The sequence below is a fragment of the Mya arenaria genome, chromosome 2 (assembly GCF_026914265.1).
Source record: "Mya arenaria isolate MELC-2E11 chromosome 2, ASM2691426v1".
Classification (NCBI taxonomy): domain Eukaryota; kingdom Metazoa; phylum Mollusca; class Bivalvia; order Myida; family Myidae; genus Mya; species Mya arenaria.
Window position 1 is genome coordinate 12,730,102 of NC_069123.1, and position 24,203 is coordinate 12,754,304.

The 24,203-nt window shown below is 35.4% G+C and overlaps 2 protein-coding genes across 3 annotated transcripts; one reads left to right on the plus strand and one right to left on the minus strand.

Moving 5' to 3' along the window:
- Positions 1-3,645: 3,645 nt before the first annotated feature.
- Positions 3,646-10,848, minus strand: LOC128244615 (uncharacterized). 2 transcript variants are annotated; one of them, XM_052962631.1, is made up of 5 exons: positions 10,684-10,848; positions 8,855-9,006; positions 8,327-8,449; positions 7,739-7,864; positions 3,646-4,890 (listed from the first exon to the last, which is right to left on the minus strand). In XM_052962631.1, the coding sequence occupies exons 1-5, from the start codon at positions 10,745-10,747 to the stop codon at positions 4,726-4,728; spliced, it is 630 nt and encodes a 209-aa protein (XP_052818591.1). In that variant the 5' UTR covers positions 10,748-10,848; the 3' UTR covers positions 3,646-4,725. The 2 variants fall into 2 exon arrangements, with proteins under 2 accessions (XP_052818591.1, XP_052818598.1); XM_052962638.1 differs by having other exon boundaries at positions 10,614-10,717.
- LOC128244631 (uncharacterized protein C4orf45 homolog) lies at positions 10,779-17,266 on the plus strand. Its single transcript, XM_052962650.1, has 6 exons — positions 10,779-11,008; positions 13,010-13,233; positions 13,460-13,518; positions 14,233-14,351; positions 14,626-14,709; positions 16,585-17,266. Exons 1-5 carry the CDS (start codon positions 10,888-10,890, stop codon positions 14,706-14,708), a joined length of 606 nt encoding a protein of 201 aa, XP_052818610.1. The 5' UTR covers positions 10,779-10,887; the 3' UTR covers position 14,709; positions 16,585-17,266.
- The last annotated feature ends 6,937 nt before the right edge of the window (positions 17,267-24,203 follow it).

Sequence of the window (24,203 nt, forward strand, 5' to 3'; positions counted from 1 at the left end):
AAGCCATTCTTTAAAGCTGCACTCCCACAGATTTACCGTTTTTACAACTTTTTTTTTAATTTTTGCCTTGGAAAGAGCAAATTTTGCGTATATATCTGTAAACCAATGATAAAAGGTTGCTGGCAAAAGATCAGATCGCAGATTTTCATATTTCCGTTCGAAAATTAATGTTTTATGGCTTAAACCGTTATTACCGTTTTAAAAAAGACATAACACATCCATTTTTGAACTTAATATAAACATCTGCGATCTTATTTTTTGTCAGCAGTCTTATATTACTGGTTTCCATGCATTTTCGCAAAAAAATGGCTCGTTCCAAGACAAAAAAATAAAATAAATAAAAACGGTATATCTGTGAGAGTGCAGCTTCAAAAGTACGGTAAAAAACAATAGGGTCATTGGCTGGTCATTAGACATTCGGAACTCCTCGGTCATTTTCTATCGAAAACAACCTCGGATACATGTATGCCGGTACATCATTAGAAGTAGTTCATAAAAAATTGAACTATAGTATTAATTATATGTTGTGTTTTAACGTGTATTTGTACACCTAAGCTTCAATTGATTGCCAGTGAAGTGTATTATTACACACATACTTAAGATTCCCAAGAGTTAATTTAAGTCATTAAGTTTAACTGCTAAATTGAAATTACTACGCGATCTACTTGCAGCGTAGTTAAAGTGTAAAGAATTCTGACATTGTAAACCGTCCATATGCATCCGAGGTTGTTTTCGATAGAAAATGGCCGATGAGTTCCGAATGCACTGAAGATTCATGGTGAAAGATAGAAACGTACTTTAGTAATTATATGGACTAAATATCCTCTACCGACTGACGATTTTTTAAACAACAGTAAGTCATAGTAACTGTCGAATGCACCCGAAGTGCCATCCAGTTCAATAGATAATGAACTAACTAATTACCAACAATCAGGAAGAACTATCATTATACTATAAGCAGATTACCCCATAATGGTTGACATCAAGTGTGTACTGCACTTGCCCTCCATGAGATCTATGGGGTAATGGTTGACATCAAGTGTGTACTGCACTTGCCCTCTATGAGATCTATCTAGCTATGAAGTTTCAAGTTGATACCTCTTATATTCTTCAAGATATGCCCTGGACAAAACTTTAAGCATGAAAATTAACAAAGAGCAATTACTCTAAAATTAAGAAAGCAAGAGTCACTGTTATTGTTCACTGCACTTGCCCTCCATGAGATCTATCTAGCTATGAAGTTTCAAGTTGATACCTCTTATATTCTTCAAGATATGCCCTGGACAAAACTTTAAGCATGAACATTAACAAAGAGCAATTACTCGAAAATTAAGAAAGCAAGAGTCACTGTTATTGTTCACTGCACTTGCCCTCTATGAGATCTATCTACATATGAAGTTTCAAGTTGATAACTCTTATATTCTTCAAGATATGCCCTGGACAAAACTTTAAGCATGAAAATTAACAAAGAGCAATTACTCTAAAACTAAGAAAGCAAGAGTCACTGTTATTGTTCACTGCACTTGCCCTCCATGAGATTTATCTAGCTATGAAGTTTCAAGTTGATACCTCTTATATTCTTCAAGATATGCCCCAGACAAAACTTTAAGCATGAAAATTAACAAAGAGCAATTACTCGAAAACTAAGAAAGCAAGAGTCACTGTTATTGTGCACTGCACTTGCCCTCTATGAGATCTATCTACATATGAAGTTTCAAGTTGATAACTCTTATATTCGTCAAGATATGCCCTGGACAAAACTTTAAGCATGAAAATTAACAAAGAGCAATTACTCGAAAACTAAGAAAGCAAGAGTCACTGTTATTGTGCACTGCACTTGCCCTCTATGAGATCTATCTACATATGAAGTTTCAAGTTGATAACTCTTATATTCGTCAAGATATGCTCCGGACAAAACTTTAAGCATGAAAATTAACAAAGAGCAATTACTCTAAAACTAAGAAAGCAAGAGTCACTGTTATTGTGCACTGCACTTGCCCTCTATGAGATCTATCTACATATGAAGTTTCAAGTTGATAACTCTTATATTCGTCAAGATATGCCCCTAACAAAACTTGAAGCATTACATTTAACAAAGGGCAATAACTTTAAAAATATGGAAGCAAGAATATTAGTTTGTGCACCGCACTTGCACACAATGAGAACTATCGACATATGAAATTTCAAGTTGATACCACTAATAGTTTAAGAGATATGCACAGGACAAGTGAAAATGGGACGCAGACGCCGCCGATGACAACCAGTAACCCCTATATGTCGCCTAGTCAGGCGACAAAAACATAGCACATACTGGTTCCTCAGTGAAAATTGTGTGTATTTAGCATGTGAAGGTCTCATGATTAGTACAGATACATAAACCGTTGCTATTCTAAATTTACTGCCATTAAGGTGGTTACAGACAAACGCAGTATATTTTGCATTATAACAATATGCAAAATTGCGAAAGATACATGTGTTGTAAGCGATGTGCTACATCAGTAAGTAAGATTAAATTCACTGTACACAACAATATAAATTTTATGTAAGTTCTTGACAGTTTTCTTTTTTTATAACAATGGTATCATCTAGTGTCTAGTCCCTTTAAACCACAAACACATGTAGAAAAGTTCCTCAGATTCTTTTGAAGTTTAAGCAGGTATATTTACACCTCAACTTCCATTCCTTAAATGAACGTCATTTCGGCAATTGCGTTCATCAATCGATGAACGCAACATCTTCGGATATGTTCGGATCACAATTCATTGAATATTTATCTTGTAATTGTTTGTATTGTGTCAGAAGGTCCCGTAAAAAAATAAATCAACATTTTAGAAAGTGTTAGTTTTTAAATTTTAAATATGTAGTTGCCATAACTGTTTGAATTTTACGTGTAACAGTGATTTCAAGTGGTTGATCTTTTCCCGCGATATTGTGACGTCATTTGAAAAAAATGCTTCCGGTTAGAGTCGGGTCGTTCTATTTACAGAATGGGTAGGAATGGGTTACTGAAAAGTTTTTTTTTAAATGAAATTAAGTTTTTTTAACAATTCTTGAATGAAATAATGAACTATTGGTGTAAATATAAGTAATGAATTGCGGGCTTGATGTCATTATCGGGGATATGAACGCAATTGGGCTGGTCAAAGTACTCGTTGGGTCCTTCGGACTCCACACACTTTGACCAGCCCAATTGCGTTCATACCCCGATAATGACATCAAGCCCGCAATTCATTCCTTAAATATAAGTTTTTTTCCTGGGATCTGGGTTTTGTGGTATGTTTTAGAGAAGAAGATATATCTCTATATATGTTAGAGAAAACTTGTGCCCCCTGGGGCGGACCAATTATGAACCCTAGGACATTATTTGAAAAATCTTGCTAAAAGACCACCTGAGCCTTGAATACCAAATATCAAGGGTCTGGCCCATTGCTTTTCAGAGAAGAAAATGTTAATGTTTCAAAATGATGACACTGAACATCCGACGCTGGACGTCAGACATTGATCATCCACAATAGCTTATGGTGAGCACTTTATGCTCAGGTGAGCGTAAAAAAATTAACCCTAAGAATAAATTTAAACAAATTTTTCCAAGGTGCCATAATTCAGACAGAACAATTGCCACCAAACACAAAGCATGTATAAATCACAACAGTTTATTTTTCATTCAATAAGTATCATTTTAAAATCAACAAATGTTTGATTACTGTGGAGTAATACGTAAATGAATTGAGGATTAACATTTTCATGTAAAACATATCCATGTCAAGAGAAAATTGACAAGACCAATTATTCATTTGACCATTAAATAAATCATCATCTAACAAGAAAACCATAAAATCTAATCATTTTACATGACATACCCAGTAGTAATTCTAAAGGAGGAAATTTCAACAAAAAATGTATAACTTAACTGAATAAAAAGTTGCATTCTATAATAAACATTTCAAATAAATTTACATCGTAGTAATAGGTTTAATGTTTGAGAAAGTTATTTTTACATTATAACATAGTATTTTTGTTTAAACATTAAAAGGTTAAGTTCAAGATTTTGTTTATTATTAGTAAAATCTCTTAAAGGCAGCCAACTCCAATCAAAAACGATTCCTTTGCAATGGAATGTATGAAATATTCCAAAAATACAAAAATCAAATTCGGAATCTGCCAAGTTTTTGCCATATAACAAGCTAAGAATTAGGGATTTTTCAATACAAAAATGTAGAATTTGTACTTGGGCTTGGATGCCTTTAATGTGATGGCACATTCAATTATTTAGTCTACTCTAGATTAACCTACCTAACAATTTGACCAGAATGAATTTCATGGCAAGAAAAAAAAACATCTGATTGTATAAGCACCAACAATTAAAACCACACTGAGTGCTGATTGACTAAAACATGTAAAAAGAGGTATCTACATTTTTGTATAAATCTAAGAATACTGTTTTAACTAGTTTTGATTGTCAAGTATGTTATCTTGCAAACATATGTAATGTATAAAACTATAATGAAAAAAACAACAAAAATCACAGTCACATGGATGGCTTATAATACAAATGTATTTCAGTTATAAATTGGAGCATAAATAATTTACTTAAATAAAGTTTTCATATACAGTTTTTCATTTCAATATTTATTGAGTTATAAATTTAGAATGCATATTTTAAATGACAAAAAATTAAATAAATGACACAGGGGTTGGAGGAGAGTTCACACGCAGGGGAAGTAACTATGAGGCATCCTCTGCGGGCGGCTCTGTGGCTGGTTCCTGGCCAGCATCTGGGGCTGGTTCCTGACCTTCAGGTTCCTGTGTGGGTGGGTCCTCTGGCTTGGGCTCCTCAGATGGCGGCTTGGTCCCCTCTGTCTCCTCTCCACCCGCCGCTGCCTTCTCTTCCTGAAGTATAGATGAATAATTATATAAATAAATATTGTATACCAGTACAGTCCATTTTATCATTTATATTATGTATAATGTTTATTATACTCATCATTTAAACATTTATTTATTTATTTTAATATCAAAACATAAACTATTACAGCATTTACTAATTTACTATGACAAGAGACTACAATATAACTTAGTATTTATTTGACTACTACTAAAAACTTGTAACAAACATAGTCATTCCATATGCTTGATTATAGCAGTGGTCAAAATTAACACAAACCCGCAAGCCCTGCACTGGTAAAATGTATTCCGGACTTGCTCAAATTCTGAATTTTATAAAGCAGGGCTTGTTAAAAAAAATTATGCCAAGCTATAGTATATGAATTTGGGCTTGTTCATCCAAAAGTCTAATTTCAATGATTGTTATAGATTAGCTTCTTAAAATCTTTCCCCACAGTCCATAAACAAGAGTGCTGCTGTTGATTTTTCAGTAAAATTAGGGGCAATTTTTATCTCCACAATTATTAAAGCCACAGTTTAATCGGTCATACATGCGCATACTGTCTCTGGCAATATGTGTACCAAGTTTCATTGGAATACATTGTGTTTTTTTTAATGCCAAGGTCAACAGTGCCAAAGACGAACCGAGACTATGAAAGAACTTGGCTTGATTCGTGTTACAACATTTAAAGCATTGCAAATAGTATATAGTAAAATACTGATGTATAAAGGCTACATTGGGTATAAATAATACACATGTCATAATAAAACTGATGTACAACCATGCAAGAGCGAGTATGTAGCAATATAATTAAGACTCAAACTTGAGACTTGAATGTAAAATATCCTTTAAGCATCTATGTTGCCCAATCCCCAGTATCAATGTCATATGCAACTCTGTTTCATTCAAAAACTTGCAAAAACATTTCTAATCCCTTTCCATCATTTTCACCATCATGAAATAATGTCATTATAATGTTAATTTTAATTTCAAATAGAGTGCCTACTAAAATCCTTTACTTATCTTCAGAATTCAAAATACACAAATCCCTTGCAACCAACAGTCTTCCCATTGACTATTAATAGATGGTGCATGCCGTATACTTACTACACTCACTACTGTAAAGAGTACAATATGGAGGGTATTAAAGTCAGGGTTATCATGTCGGAGAAAACAACATAGATACTTAGAACAAATAAATTTGTTACTTATTACACATTCGGAACTCCTCAGCAATTTACCATCCAAAACAACCTTGGATGGATATATGCACGGTTTACAATGTCAGAAATCTTTACATTTAACTACGCTGCAAGTAGATCGCATAGTGATTTCAATTTATCAATTAAACTTAATGACTTAACTCTTGGGAATCTAAATTAATGATGCAATAATACACTTCACTGGCAATCAATTTAAGCTTGAATACACAAATTCATGTTAAAACGCTACAATTAATTTATACTATTATTTAAAATTTTACGAACTACTTCTACTGAATTGTACCAGCATCCTAGGTTGTTTTGGATGGAAAATGGCTGAGGAGTTCCAAATGCGTAATAACAATGCAAGATTGACATTATTTGTATGACACTTACTTAAGTTTGAATTAAGAACAGTAAATGCAGAATTACTGTCAAAACCTTACTAGCATTCTCTGCACATTATCAGATTAACAGTCTAATTTTCAAATTTCACGAAAGTCGATAAATCTCAATCTTGGATTTAGAAGTGAAATTGAGAGGTAAATGTAACAGGTGGTTTTGACACAATCATATTGTGTTCCAACATGTATTTGGAGGAATATTTAAGTCTATATCAAACATTTTTGCCATCAAATATTTTAATGTTCAAACTCATAATCTGCTCTTAACATATTTCTTTGGAAAAAGGTGTCTATCCTATAATTCAATATTGATTGATGTATGATTGATGTTCGATTGATTTTTGATTGATGTTTACTCAGGTAAACTACATTTAAAAAAAATAGTTAACAAGTAATAACTGATAAAAGGGATAAAATAACAGTCATTATCAGTTATAACAAATGGATATAATTATGATCTAAGACTGACATCAAAGAATGAGTTTAAATGGAAGAGACTTAAATATAGATATTGCAAAACCTTATAAAACGACAACAGACCAGACATTGTGTACTTATAATATCATTGTTTTGTAAAAAAAAGTAGGACTATCTTCATTGAAAAAAACAAACATGGTTAAAAAGTATTATGAAACATTTGAACAAGAGTAAGTTATGTATTGGACCAAGGTTTGCCCATAAAAGCCCTCAGGCTTATTTCCAATAAGGTCCTGATGATGGTAAATAAACTGGTACCAAGGTCATTATCAACAACAACAATAAATTTATAGCTTCTGGTGTTACTGGGATATGACTTGGGTTAAGCTAAATAAAAACACGTACAGGTATTATTCTATTAATTGCCCATCCTGTTATAACCGCCCACCCCAACGTTTTAGGCCTGAAAACAACCATTTTTTTTAGAAAATCGTGCAAAAGCATTGCCTCCTATAAATGCCCACCCCCTCTTTATTTTAAAAAAAGCATACCTTTCAAACAACCAGTTTCCTTATTTCCCTCTTTATATATGGACTTTACTTTTTTGGTCTTTACGTCCAAATATTATAATGATGAGCGATTTCCATCAGATAAAAGCAATCGTCTCTAATAAACTCCAATCCCCTACTTGAACTTGGGTATGATTCCAATAAACGCCTGGGCGACTAATAGAATAATGACGGTATATAACTATTTAGAATGCAGTCTGTTCCTCGACCAGTCTGAAACATAATTATATATTCACAGTCTAATAGAGGTAAAACCCTTACCGCTGCCTGCTGTTCTGCAGCCCTTTCTGCCTCTGCCTTCGCTTCCTCTGATGGTTCCTGTGCCTCCATCACCACTGGGAGCTTGGTGGGCGATGTTGTCTCCTTCTTCGCACGCTCTTCCTCTAACTGTACAAGTATAACAAAGGTAAGAAAAGTGCCATAAATCTCACTTTAAGTATTGGTTTGTAAGAAACACTTTCCAACCAAGAAACAGAAAAAGAGTGATAATCAATATCAGCTGACATTGGACAATCACACTAATTAAGTTATTATATACTAAAATGCCTCAATAGATTAACTTTATAGTGTTAAGGAGTTTTTATCTATTTTTTTCAAAACATACTTAACAAAATATAACAAACTGTCTAAACAAATGGCATTGTTCCAATAAAAGCAATTGTCTGCAATATATTTCAGTGCAAAATTCACAGAACCAGTTTTTGTATGTGGCGTGTTTATGTTTGTGTCTCTAGGTCATTGTTGTTTGGGCCCTTGTATTTTGCCTCTTAACAGAGATTATTTGTTAATTTTGGACTATGAGGCTTGTCCCTGTAGTTTTCACTGTATTATTCAAATGAGCCAAATTACCCTTTTCTTCTCTGCTTCCTTCTCAGCTATTCTCTTGGCCTCCTCCCGTCTCTTTTCTCGCAGGACCTGATCACGCTCATAATCCTTCCTCTGTTGTTCAAGCTCCTCCACTTCAGCTTTTTTCTATTAAATGAAATATGAGTTTTAACTAAAATGTAGTGTTGAATAGGTTTACACATTTTTGATCAACAGATAATATAGTGAAACACTGATCCATGTCATTATGATTTTATTATAAGCAAATAGTAATAGCATCTGAACTAAATAGTACAAAAATTGGTTATTACAAAAAGCTATTATTAATACAGTCATAACCTGTTGGCTCAATACCGCTAGGCTAGATTTCCTCTTTGGCTCGAACTGGATTTAAAGAACTGATTCTGTTTAACTTTTTGTAAGCTTTACCGCTTGGCACGATTTCGCAAGACTCAAAGTATTTTGGCCGGTCCCTTGGACATCTAGCCAACAGGTTTTGACTGTCATGTTTATAATTTTGAATAAGAATTAATAACAATAAATTTTTAATACCTGTGTGATGTTGTTTTGATTTTCAACATATTTGTAGAGCCACTGAGAAATATATTCTATAGGATCTCTCGGTCTTTTTTCAGAAACCTCTGACAGACATCTTGATAGGGAGTCACCAAGGGTTTGTTTTAGGTAAGCGGTGTCCATATTTCCTGTAAGGTAAAAAAAAACCAGATTAATGCAATGCCATCATGAAACAAACATTTATATGTATAAGTCTTAGATCTATGGCTGACCAGACACTGTTACCATGGCCAATCCCTCAAACTTGTCAGAATTATTTCACAATGTTCTGTGGCTACTCTCTGAAACATCCCCACATCTGTGGCAAAAAAATGTTGTCAATTTTCTTAATGTGAAATCATCTCAATAAGCATTTCAGGTTTATGCTGGGGATATATAAATAGGGATATGCTGCTATCAATAAATAAGTAATTTCATTAATTATAATCCAAGGAAATAATGTTTGTAAAACTTTAAATATTGTCTTAATATCAAATGGTTCACCAAAAAACTACAAAAGGTCATGGTCAGATCACACAAGATCTTATTCATTGTCAAAATGTACACAAAGTCTAAATTTCATTGCTGCAGCTTGTTAGTCATTTTCTGGTTTAAGAGCATAGTGAACCGACAGAATGTAACCCTGGTTAGAGCTATCCTGGTTCTTTAACAAGCACCAGTGTAAAGCACTGTCACATGGGACCCCAATTTGACATCCCCACCGGAAGACAATTAGTATTTGTTTAGTGGTGCGGCATAGCGGGGAATCAAATCTTGCACAGACCATGGATCCGCCACAATATGAAATTGAAACTTCAGGCAACAATAAATACTGTAATGAGGGCCTCCATACACTTGAAGTATTGTTTCAATTTTTTTTTTAGTTTTATGATAGTGCAATATAATGTATCCAATCATTACAAATGTATTCAGGTATGTACATGTTATGTAAATAAAACGTTTAAGATGTTTATTTACAAGCCTTACACATTTTATCATTTAAGGATTTATCACATTTTTCTTGCGTATATGCTGTATTTACGCAGTAGGGCACATTAACTTTTTGTGCAAGGAACGAATATTGAAAAATGGACATAATATATATGCTTTAACACAGAATCTCAATGGCCCAAAATGGTGACAAAACAATTTGTGCATAAAGGGTAAGCAATATAAAAATGCTAAAAAATATTTGTCTACGTAAATTTATACAATTATTTGGACCATGCACTCTACCAAATGAGCTAACAAGGTGGCTGTTTTTCACCCACAATATATACATTGGTTTGAAGATGTTTACGCAAAAATTTGCTCTTTCAAAGAAAAAATAATAATTGTAAAAATGGTAAATCTGTGAGAGGGTAGCTTTAAACTATGACAGGATTCATTCACCTTGTTCAATAAACAATTATATCATAATAAATTAGAGATCTGGGCAGGAGCCTAACTTTCACATGTGAAAATTCATTTCAAATATTGAGGATTTTTCGATTTAAAAAAAAATAAAATCACACTTTCGGGAGGATAGGGATACCCAACCAGTACCGAAAGAAAGTTGAGAAAAAACATAGGAGTTGACAATGTGTTTTTTTCGTCGGAATTTAGACAAGGTAAAATCCAACATTCCCCACCCACTAATCTAAGACAAAAGCCACATTTGACATCCACTTAACAAAAAAGTGTGCGAAGATATTTCTTTTTAACTTTTATGTACGATCATGTTTAATGTTGATTAAATGATTACTCTAAAATTCACCTGAATTATTCCTTTTTTCGAATTGTTCTGAGGGTTTTTGATCGTAGAATCCAAAAAGCAGATTGTTTACCTTCTCGACAAGCCTCGATTTCAAACGAACTTCCTCTGTGGTACCCTGCGTTATATTGATCCATAGATTCGAAACCGGTAACCAATTTTACTTAACGACTAGGTAAGTGGGCGTCATGTTGCTAAGCTTAGACGCAACCATCAAACTGAAACTAAAAATCATTGGAGCGATAAATCAAGATAGTATCAAGTGTTATTAAAGATAATGGGGACTAATTATGACAATGAGCCAACACTCAGATATGCGGGAATATCAGCAGAGCCATGTCAGCCTACAAATATTCTTTGGACAGACGAACCTTGGCGAGGGAGGGTATTGTACACAGGTGAGTTCAGTTTGTACTCAGTATCGTTTGTACATGAGTTGGCAGCTTTTGCATGCTTTCTTGGGCTTCATACAGTATTGTCGTTTTTTTTTCATTATACAGGACATTAAATATAATAAATTTATTGTTTGTCTTTGAGAATGTGTTTGTTCTTTTGTTGTTGCTCACTTGTTGTTGTTTTTTGTTGTTGTTGTTTTTTTAACATGCATGCATGTCCCTCTCCTCGCGAGTTCTAACTCTCATTTCATTTCGTTTGTGAAGTATATACTGCATGTGATGTATGGGAGTATTAATGTGGATTAAGAATATAAACAGATCATACAGATCATACATTTACAGTACAGAAATTAATTAAGTTAACTTCACAACAATGAAAACATAACATTTACTTTACTATTGAAATGGTGCAGCCCAAACTGTATGACAAATCAACACAATTGCTTTTAAAGGGATATAGATCTGTGTGGCATTTGTGTTTCTCACAGAATATTAAAATGCTATGGACGTTGTTTAAAGATAACCCTATTGAAACTTGCGAGTATTTGCAGATTAGCTTAATACAAGGGTTTGGCAATACAAAGTCTAGACAGCTGCCAAATTGCTGATAATTTCCACTCGAGAGACAGATTTTACAGTCAATGATCTACATTTATTTTTCGATATATGATTAAAATAACCAGGGGAGATTGTGTGCAGTGCTTTTCAATATCAATATCAAATTTAATGCAAGCATATTTAGGACGATTGATTAAAATAAATGTTTGGTTTATTTTAATGGAAAGTAAAAGATCATCCTCAAATTGTTCATGAGTAAACACATGTTTTTTTATATAATTGGGAATTTACCGTCTTATTAAAGTGAGACTCTTATTCAAAATCAATACATGTACACATGTATAACAAACATCAATTTTGACTGATAAAACTATTAACTAAATAATGCATTTATGGCAAATATTAATTACTGATAACAAGATTATAACCCAGTATCTAATAGCAAAAAGCGCAAAAATATTAAATGATTGGTGAATAATTAAAGATTTTCTGTGATCTACTATAATCTCATAAGGTAGAAATACCGTGTTTTATGCTCATTTCCTTCAAATTAAACTCGGTATCCTTCATAAGTACCATTGTTTTCGGCATTTATTCATCCTTTTTGGAATAATTGTGGTAAATCTTATTCGGAGTAAGAGTGCATCTTTAATGCATACTGTCTTGAGCGTTTGCCAACTGAACCACCACAGTTCATCTTGTAAATAAAGAAAGCATATGTAAGATTCCTAATTTGTATCACAAAAATGTCTTTCCTTTAATATAAATGAGGACCTTCACCTCAATGTTTTCAAAATAGAAGTCCTTTTAGATTAATCAATGCTCAAAGTTTAATTTCATTCAATGACAAATGTTACCTGTCAAGCAATTCATATTGAACCTTTCTATGGAACTTGAAATACGCCATTGATATTGACTGGCCATTATCTTATTATTAAAAAATGTAGAGTACACATGGGTAATTCATTAACCAAACGTAACGAGTTCAAACTTTATTTTCCTTAAATGTTTACAAATGGGCGACGTTGTGCCATATTAATATAGAAACTTATTTAAACTATTTAGTATCTAAGAACATTACCACTGCCGAATTTAACGTAGATAGCAAGATATGTGGAACAAAAAATGAAAATATGTAAAAAAAAAAAAGAATGTAATGTTATGTACTCATATGAAAACATTCGATGAAAAGCAGAGGTGACTGGGAATAAATGTTTTCCCAAATTGTGAAATTTTCACTTTTTTGCATTATGAATATGGCACCAGGGCTCAAAATGGCACTCGGATAGATTGGACAGAACTTGCATTGGAATTGCAAAGACAAGGTACAATGAACTGAAGATCACAGAGCCATATTTTACATACTGATGCTAACGCTAGACTTTCAAATACCCCCCCCCCCCCCCATTTTTGTACGCTTCTAACACGTTTGTTTCTGCCCACCAGGTCCGGATGGCAACTGTGATCACCGCGTGACGGTCGAGCCGGAGCACCGGTACGTAGGTATCGGTACCATGTCAGAGGAGGGCACGAGCGAGACGGACTACCTGTGGCGGGCGGCCCCCAGCACACCCTTCCCCCGTCCCCGCACTGCTGGTGTCGGCGAGATTGGCTGGTCCGTCCCAGACTTCCAGGACTGGACTTTACCCAACTCATATCGTCAGATCATGGTAGGTGGTCAGACTTCCAGGACTCCAGACTTACACAGCTCGTATCGTCAAATTATGTATATGAAAGCTGTACAAGAAATTACTTACACGACCCGAACGCCTATTGAATGAGAAACGGGTGCATACATAATACATTTTGATTTAGTAGGCTATTTGATTTTGCCATAGATGCCTTGCTCAAGCTCATCTTTTACCGACAATTTTCTCAATGTGTCTCCTTTTTCAGCTTGGGCATTTTAGACAGGACGTTGAAGACCGGTATTCCCATCAGTACCAAAATGCGTGGTAGGTACGGCGTCGATCACGCATTTGATGTTATAGTCGTTATTATGTTATCTCACTACTCGTTTAACATGAATTAAATGACCATTATGTCGATTGCTATTACTTAAAAGTATTACTAACCTTATTATCCTGAGCCACACCATACAAAAAGTTCGTGTAAAATATATTCATGCGGTAGCTAATTAATGCTTCTTTGAACGTTTTGTTTGTACCTATTGTGTAAAGCCACTAGCGGTTCCAGGGGGGGGGGGGGAGAAAAAAGAGTAATTATACGGCTAAAATTCACCTTTTCGGACTACAAATTGTCAAAATTTTATTGAGGGGGTACCACAGACATCCCTGCCTACACTTTCAACCAAATGTGTTTCGGTTCTGAGTGAGGGAGGGGTGCATATCAAACGGTTACGCCCCTAAGTTACGCCCCTATAACGTCAAATTCTAGATACGCCCCTGATAGCAATCACGGTTAGCAGAAGTCTTTTTTTCAAACGTAACAAAAGGCCGCATTGTCTATATATACATGGAAATGGGGTTAATATTCTGTTTATAAGAGAAAAAGAAAGGTCAATGTTACAGGCACAGAGTTACCCAGCCGGTGGTTCCGTGCACAATGGAATCCGTATTGCAAAATATTAACAATGATTCATTACACATTGTCACTGCAATATCGCATACCGACTCTGCATATATCTATCGATACCCTTCCCCCTTCAGGTACCCCGGTCCGAACGATCGCGTTGAGCCGGGCACGGACGCCGCCCTCATGATGAACGTCTACCAGCCGCGCAGCAGGACGGCCATCGGCGGAAGGAATAACAACGCATACAAAGCTGGTAAGAACGTGCATACTCTAATAAGTTTACAAAATGATTTGGCATTCAGCATTCCTTCAAACCGTATTTGTTGTGGTCTGACATTGGCCGGTACAACCCAGTCCTTCGCACATTCTATCGCATGGGCAGCTTGGAGAGTCATTATGTCTAAACGTTCATCCAATTACTACATACCGCGCTGTTTTTTAAATAGTTTTCTAAGTCATATATCGCCATCGTGCACTTGTATAGACTGATTTTAATCACCTAAATGCTTATACTTTCAACACTGTAGATGGACAAGAGAGTACATCATCAACAGTGACCACGGACCCAGGACCAGGTCAAAGGACCAAGAGCTATCTACGCAAAGATTAATGTATGTTTACAATACGCACTTGACAGCACTTTGTCATTGCTGGTGTCATTCGGAACTCCTCGGCCATTTTTTTATCGAAAACAACCTCGGATGTATTTGGACGGTTAACATACTCAAAAAGCGGTACGTTTAAGTACGCTGCAAGTAGATCGCGAAGTAATATATTATTTAGCAGTTAAACTTGATGACTTAACTCATGGGAATTTTAATTGTGTTTTCAATAATACACATCAATTTAAACTTAGATCAATTAATACAACTCAAAAACACTACATTTAAGTAATGATATAATTCAAGCATTTACGAACTACTTCAACTGATGTACCGGCATACATCCGAGGTTATTTTCGATAAAAATGGCCGAGGAGCTCCGAATGTGCTTGTGTTTCTTATTGTACTATTTTACTTTAAATTTATATGATAAGTTCTACTTTTATCTTGGTGTACATTATCTGTAAGCGGTAATCATAAATTACTGAATAGAGACAACGTGTTTCCGACTACTGGCGAAGCAATTCCGAGACCCAACTACGACATCGTGACAGGTGTACCGACAATTGACCACGTAGCTTCGACTCTGACATGTTGGTTCAACAACATTTCTCATCTATATATAGCTCAACTATTGACCATGTATATTTACCCTGTAGTTCTGTCTATTGACCATGTAGTTTTTACTATTGATCTTGTAGCTCCAACTATTGAGCGCGTAGTTTCACCTATTGCTCATGTAGTTCTGTCTATTGACCATGAACATTTCGACCAAGAATTTCCGATTATTGATCATCTAGACGTTTGACCTTGTAGTTTCTGTTATTGATTTTGTAGTTCTGACTATTGGCCATGTAGACTATTGACCTCGAAGTTCTGACGATTGACCATGTAGGCTATTGACCATAATGTTTTGACTATTGACCATGTAGACTTTTGACCATGAATTTCTGACTATTTACCATGTAAACTAATGACAACGGAAATCTGACTATTGACAATGTAGACTATTGACCACGAAGTTTGACTATTGACCATGTAGACTATCGACCACGAAGTTATGACTATTGATCATGTAGACTATTGGCCAAAAAGTTCTGACTATTGACCATGTAGACTATTGACCACTAAAAATGACTATTGACCATGTAGACTATTGACCATGTAGACTATCGACCACGAAGTTTTGACTATTGATCATGTAGACTATCGACCACTAAGTATGACTATTGACCATGTAGACTATTGACCACTAAGTATGACTACTGACCATGTAGACTATTGGCCACGAAGTTCTGACTATTGGCCAGGCACTTTGTTGACCATAAAGTTTTTACTATTGACCATTTATACCGTTGACAACGAAGTTCTGATTATTGACCATTAAGACTCTTGACCACGAAGTTCTGACTATTGACCATTAAGACTCTTGACCACGAAGTTCTGACTATTGACCATTTAAACTATTGACCACGAAGTTCTGACTATTGACCATTTAGACTATTGACCACGAAGTCCTGACTATTGAGTATGTAGACTATTGACCACAAAGTTCTGACTATTGACCATTTAGACTATTGACCACGAAGTTCTGACTATTGACCATGTAGACTATTGACCACGAAGTTCTGACTATTGACCATGTAGACTATTGACCACGAAGTTCTGACTATTGACCATTTAGGCTATTGACCACGAAGTTCTGACTATTGACCATTTAGACTATTGACCACGAAGTCCTGACTATTGACTATGTAGACTACTGACCACGAAGTTCCGATTATTGACAATCTAGACTATTGACCATGTAGACTACTTAACATGTATTAATTCTGTATAACCGTTCGTGTTCACTTAAATAGATATTTTATTCTTGCATTTCAGAGAATGAAGACACTGCCTTTCTCATGTTCCCCTTCAATAAAACTGCTTTTGGGAATGGTGCAATAGCCTGCAAATGTGATGGAAACCCAACTGTAGTCTGAAACAATCAGTATTAACTTAGCTAATTAGTAGAAAACTAGATATTTTAATTATTTATGTAGAACTATACGTTTTGCTCATATTGAAATGCTTGAACTATATATGATTGTTAATGCTTTTATTGTATTTGTTTAGAATATATTGTTGTTAATGATCGGAGTTCAGTTATGAATGTGTGGATAAATCTTGTTTCTTTTTTCTTATTTGTTATGAATATCCGAAAATTATGCAGTTGACATGCATTTAAGTAAAGTTGACTTCAAAGTATTCTAGGAGTACTTGTTCACAAACTTAACACAAAAAGGAATTTATATTCAGCAAAGTTCACTTTACATACAATGTTATAGCATTTTCTACACAAATATATATGTACATCAGTGCTGTTTTTGTTGCATTTACAATTTTTTTACAAAATTGCTTTTTGAATATAATCCGTACTCTTGGGCCCAACTTAACACAGTGTGCTTGCTTCTTGTTGTGACGTAGATGTTTGGCTTCATTACCACTGCAGTATTAGAATATTATATTGTTACAATCCATTGCTGTTATTATTATTAACAATATTATACACTTCCTGTAATAAACCTTTGAACAAAAAATGTTCTTTATTATATACTTTATGACTCCATTTTGCATCACTAACATTGAAATATGGCAGGTGCCTGGTTAGAAAGGCCCAGTACCAGAAATGCCTGGTTGAAAATGGTCCACTCTGAAAATGTATTAAATAATATTGCATCCATAGAGCAGAAAATTGAATATAACAAGCAAATTCGAAAAGTGTTAACGGCCGCTGAGCTATTAATGGTTTAGGTACCAAACAGTTCAAGATTTAATTGTAATAAAGTACAGTCGAACCCCGTTGTCGGTTTTTATGAAAACTGACAAAAAAATTTTTTTATTTTTTTTTCGCTCGCTCGCTCCAAAGGCCCAGTACCAGAAATGCCTGGTTGAAAATGGTCCACTCTGAAAATGTATTAAATAATATTGCATCCATAGAGCAGAAAATTGAATATAACAAGCAAATTCGAAAAGTGTTAACGGCCGCTGAGCTATTAATGGTTTAGGTACCAAACAGTTCAAGATTTAATTGTAATAAAGTACAGTCGAACCCCGTTGTCGGTTTTTATGAAAACTGACAAAAAAAATTTTTTATTTTTTTTTCGCTCGCTCGCTCCAAAGGCCCAGTACCAGAAATGCCTGGTTGAAAATGGTCCACTCTGAAAATGTATTAAATAATATTGCATCCATAGAGCAGAAAATTGAATATAACAAGCAAATTCGAAAAGTGTTAACGTCCGCTGAGCTATTAATGGTTTAGGTACCAAACAGTTCAAGATTTAATTGTAATAAAGTACAGTCGAACCCCGTTGTCGGTTTTTATGAAAACTGACAAAAAAAAAAATATATTTTTTTTTCGCTCGCTCGCTCCAATTTTTTTTGGCAAAAATCCGAGGAACTAAACATTAATTTGGTGTGGCCTAATAAAGTACAGTGGAACCCCGTTGGCTCGAACTCACAGGGACCGGTGGTTCAAAATATCTTTATTCATAACTGCTAAGCCGATAAAAGAATTTACATTTAAAGAAAGGAATTACGATTATGAATTGGGTGAAGAATAGTTAAGTTATTGTATGGATTTGCTGGTGTAAACTTAGTAGCATAATCGCTTCAAATAGACAAAACAAAGCTTTATTTTAATATTTAAAGGTCGACAGTTCTAATCTAACTGTATCTTGTGTGGAAGCTCTCAGGTAATTTGAACATGTAACTGGACCTTGGTGATGTACTCGATACATGTCGGACATGGAATTATAATGTTTATCATATTTTTTTGTATCTCTGGTGATATAAGCACGAATAAATCATTGAGTTCAAATACACAACGGTATGATATTAAACCCATTAACTTACTTCAGTGATATTCATATTGCTTGATTCATAATGGGCAAATATTGCAAATTCTATCGAAACGTGACGTGTTTTTATTTTTAATCAAGTACCAACAGTTGACATGCAAAAGTAATTAAACGGAGCTTATATTAAATTAACTTCAACAAGATTTCAGATTTTTTCTTATCAATCATATGTTTTCCAGTTTCTCTGACACCATGTATAAACTGCTTTCTTACATATTTGTTTAGCCTAGTTTCATAATTGTTCAAACAGTGAGTTAAATAAGAAATACTTAATCACGTGTTGCATCTCTTCAATTAAAATCTTGTGGAGAGTATCTCAGGGGCGGATCATGAATTTGATGTAAGAGGGGACGTAACTTAGGGGCGGTGCCAGGAGTTGATGTAAGAGGGGACGTAACTTAGAGGCGGATCCAGGAGTTGATGTAAGAGGGGATGTAACTTAGGGGCGGTGCCAGGAGTTGATGTAAGAGGGGACGTAACTTAGGGGCGGATCCAGGAGTTGATGTAAGAGGGGACGTAACTTAGGGGCGTAAGCTGTTGACTGGCCTTTTCCTCCGAACAAAATCTATTTGGTTTAAAATGTTGAAGGGGGTAGTGGGAGGGGGCACCCAGTCCGAAATGGTGCGGTTTTGGCGTATTTTATTAAAAAAAAAATCTTCTATTTTTTAGTAAAAAATAAACTTATTCAACTTGGACGTGTTAAGGGTGGACGGGGGGCGCCGGGTGAAATATATGTGCGGGTAAATTTGGCCCTTTCGCAGCGTATGTTGGCCCTCGAGATCTTGCCCCCAGTTACTTGGAGGAACTGCTGCATGATTGACCTGACACTTCACCTGTAACTGTTAAGGAGATGGCATTTTTACATGTTATTGTATTGGAATTTTTCATTTAAAGCTGCACTCTCACAGATTGAACCGTTTTACAACCTTTTTATTTTTTGTCTTGGAACGAGCCATTTTTTGCGAAAATCCATGGAAACCAGTTATATAAGACGGCTGACAAAAAATCAGATCGCAGATTTATATATTTAAGTTCAAATTTTAATGTTTTATGCATTTTTCTTAAACCGTTAGTAAGGTTTAAGCCATAAAACATTAATTTTCGAACAGAAATATGAGAATCTACGATCTGATTTTTTGTCAGCAGTCTAATATCACTGGTTTTCAGATATTTACGCAAAAAAAAAAAGTTGTCAAAACGGTTAATCTGTGAGGGTGCAGTTTAAAGCTGCACTCTCACAGATTGAACGTTTTGACAACTTTTTTTATTTTTTGTCTTGGAACGAGCCAATATTTTCGAAAATCCATGGCAACCACTTATATACGATTGCTGACAAAATTAGATTGCAGATTTTCATATTTAAGTTAAAAAAAATGATGTTTTATGCATTTTTCTCAAACCGTTAGTAAGGCTTAAAAATAAATTTTCGAACAGAAATATGAAAATCTACGATCTGATTTTTTGTCAGCAAACTAATATCATTGGTTTGCAGATATTTATGCAAAAAATTGCTCTTTCCAAGACAAAAAAATAAAAAAAAGTTGTAAAAATGGTATATCTGTGAGAGTGCAGCTTTAACTTGAAACTTAAAACTTGTTTATTTGATTAAACGCCTAATTTTATAAATATACCCAATGGTGTTTTACACAGTGATGTAAACCAATATAAAATCAACATGAATACAGTTTCATAAAACACACGAAATATACTTAAGACAGGTATATGCGACATTAAACAAATACAATTGTGTGAAAATAATTAGTTAAATTAAAACTGGTGTGTATCTACTATAAAACATGTAAAAAATCTAAGGTATTGATTAAAACAGTCCGCCCACCAACAATATGTTTATTTAGAAAAATGCATAGTAGTCGCCGTAATGCGTTTTCAAGTTCTTCTTAAAATTGACTAAAGATACAGAGTTCCTGATGTTACCTGGAAACTCGTTCCATAGTTTCGGACTAATGCACAAGTCAATTGAAACCACGCCCCCCCCCCCCAGGTCCGGGGATAGCCGGGGAAATGGACCGTGTTTTTACCTTCCAGGTAGCCACGCAGTGCCGGGTGAATGCGGTGGTTTTGTCTTCGCGCCAAAAATAGCGGGGAATGGGCCTTACCTATGGCCTTGGGGTGAGGGGGCTATTAGCGGGGATTTAACCAGCAGTTCGTCTCCGCAGGGCGGGGATTTTACCCGGGCTTGGCTGGACCGAAAGTCAAAGTCCCCGCTATTCCCCGGACCTAATGGAGCCGTGGTTACAATTGACTGGTGCATAACGGTACTGAAACTCCTATCGGCGAAAGTCTTTCTTTTATCGAATGGTATTTTATAAATCCCTCAGACGTATGTGTTGAGTAGATTGCGCTTGGGTCGTTGTTCTTCAAGAAGTTTGGTAAGGTACCCTGGAGCGTTTCCAACTGAGCAGCTGTACATGAAAGTTAAAACTTAAAATCATTTTGAATCATTTTTTCAATTTTCTGTGCAAAAAAATCATTTCCAAACCTATCAGAGTGACCTCTCTTAGATAAACAAAGACTGACTCACTCACACACTGATTCGACAGCGCAGTCTGTATGATTGAGAATACCAGGGGCGTAGCTTGGCAAAAACAATATGTAGGCCCCGTTGTTCTAGGGGGTCCGGGGCATGCCCCCTCCCTCCCCCCGTAAAAGTTTGAAATCCTATATCGCCGCAGCTGTATTTTTGGGCATTTTATGAGGCATAGTTTTAAAGAAAATAAATTTTATAATTTTGCAGTTTTTGCCAAGCTGAAAAGTATATTCCATACATGTTTTAAAGCAGTTCAAATTTTCAAGAAAAAATAAATTAACGATGATTAAAAAACTCTCCATACTGTATTCAGAATATATTTATTATATGTATATATAACCGACCTGTCAATAAACGTAATCAAACTAAGAAACAGGAACTACGTAGAAATCGTACAAATCAAACACTTTTTGAAGCGAAGGCCGGCTACACATACTTCTGAAAAAGTTTAGCTTCCTTCACTTCTTTTAGGCGAATGTATTTATAACATTATTAATGTCCTTGTCTTTGTGAATATGCAGTAGTGCCAACGATGATATCCTGTCTGTGCTCATAGTCGACCGAAAATAGTTCTTGATTCGCTTCATATATAGCGTTAAACGATCGTTCGCATGATGCTGATGTCGGTGGCATTTGTCAACAGTACTCCGAGAATGCTATAAATACACGGGTACGAATCTTTGCTCGTCTGTCGGAGCGTATCTTGGAGCCGAGGCGGTCAACTCTCCGCAATATTCCATCGAACTCTTCATCTCGCAACTTCGTTACCGAAAACTTCAATTGAATGCTGGAGATCTGGAGCATATGCGGCATATATGGACGGAATGATTTCATATTGGCAATCGGTTTGGCAGAAGATACTGTGCCGCGAAGCGGTCTTCATTGCTTAAAATGCGGGTCTCCATTTCCGGTATCAAATGTTCAAGGACAAAATTGAACAGTGTTATTCGCCAACTGTCGGAAACTGTATCTACATCCGGGTTAGCGCTGTGATTTTGCCTACCAGCGTTTATTTGTCTCGACGGGATTATATCAAATTCCGCGGCAAAATTTGTAGCTTGTTCATAGACAGCCTCACCAACTGCATGCAATAGATCGTTATCTTCTTTTTGCAAAAAAAGGTTTATTAATGCAAGCACATGTTCAGCCACTATCAATACTATTAGGAAGTCAAAGCATAGTATCCCTGCCAGATACTGCCCTGCTTTGTTATCTCCGTAGTCATTTAGTGTTTCAAGCGTATGAACTATGTACAACGGGAAATGCGCTTTCTTGAACGTCGCCAGGGCATCGGCGTGACTCGACCACCTTGTTTCGCACAAAGTACGCAGTTTCGTTCGCTGCTTCATTTCCTCTTTAGTGGTGGCATCTCGAGATAACTAGTCCACGAAAGCTGGACAGTTGACATCATTGTTCGAGCACAAGGAATATTTGAGCTGTGAACCAACGCGAGATTCAGGCAATGAGCTTTGCAGTGCACGTTATTAGCATGAGATGATCATTCACGAACAAGATCATGAACTCTTCAATATTTCCCCGAAATGTTTGATGCCCCATCGTAACACTGCGCTCGAACTTTTAAGGCATGAGAATGACAAAATATTGGCTCAAAGTTCAATTCCTTTGACAGAGGCACACTAAACGAAGCCCAAAATTTCCTCTCTTGCTGTATGTATCCTTCTTGTCAACAAATTTGACACAGAGTGACAACTGTTCTTTCGTTGATTTGTCGGTAGCTTCTTCTACAATTGTTGCAAAGTATGGACAGTTCCGACTTTCGCTAAGAATCCTTTCCTTGACCTGTTCAGCGCAAATGTCTATGAGTTCGTTTTTGATGTCAGAGGAAGTGTACTTGGCATCATATTGTGCTCTAGCTTTGTGCTCCGACAGAATTTCATCATTGTGTGCAAATGCAGCTATTTTTTTCAATTTTGAAAAATATTTTTTTAATTGTTTTACTTACGAAACAAATGTGTTAAATTAATATGTATTAGTTTAACAACTCATATGTTGGTTATCCGACTGTGCTGTAGTGGTATAGTGTAGCCTACCACACGAGCGACCTCGATTAGATTCGATCAAGCAAAAAAAAATATTTTCGCCACTCATATTACATTCGTAACCAGTTGGTGATATTTTTTTTTACTTTCGTCTGTCTGTACGCGCGTCCGTCCGAAACCATTATTCTAGAATTATCTCTACAATGTTTAACACTTAAATAGTAGCAGAAAACTAAATGGTAAATAGCTATTGGAGAACAAATGGTTGCGGTATTCTAAGTCAAAGGATGCGGTTTATTGTGTGAACTGTTGCCTGTTTTGGGGGACTGATGGCCGTGAAAAGACGTTTTAACACGTTTACATCTGGTATGACCGATTGGAAGAACTTGTCTACGTTGGTTAAACGTCATGAAAATGAAACGTGTCATATTAATGCTTCCATGCAAATTTAATGACATTATATAATACATAATTAGCATGTCAAGTGGTTACAATTTAAAATCAAGCGCTCAAAAAACTTTGATCTGACTTTCTTGGTTGCTTGGAAGTTTGGTTACTCCACTACCCCACCATTCAATTTTTATCGCATTTTTTTTTTATTTTTTTTTCATTTTTGAGAAAAATGTGTAGGCACGTGCCTAAAGTGAGTAACGCGTCTTCAAATTCTATTTTTAGATTCAATTTGTTACGTGCAGTCTTTTTATAATAATTATGTTTGTTTATTCGATGCAACTTTAGCTACATGTACATCAGATGGGACGGTCTTGCCTTCCAGACCGTATAATTACATTGCCGTACGTTCAAGTGTTCAAATAATTAATATTCTATTCGTTTAATTCATATTTGAAATTATATTGAAAGAATTATTACAGAAATAAAGTTGAAATTGAACTGTAGCTATTATTCTTTCCTAAGATTTAAAACGTTCATTTTTTACAACGAAACGTAAGTAGGTATCTATTTTCAGATTTTCTGAAAATACGAATATGGTTACGATAGAGAATTTCAGAAAACGAATGTATCATGTTTAACTCGTCATCAGACAAACTTTAT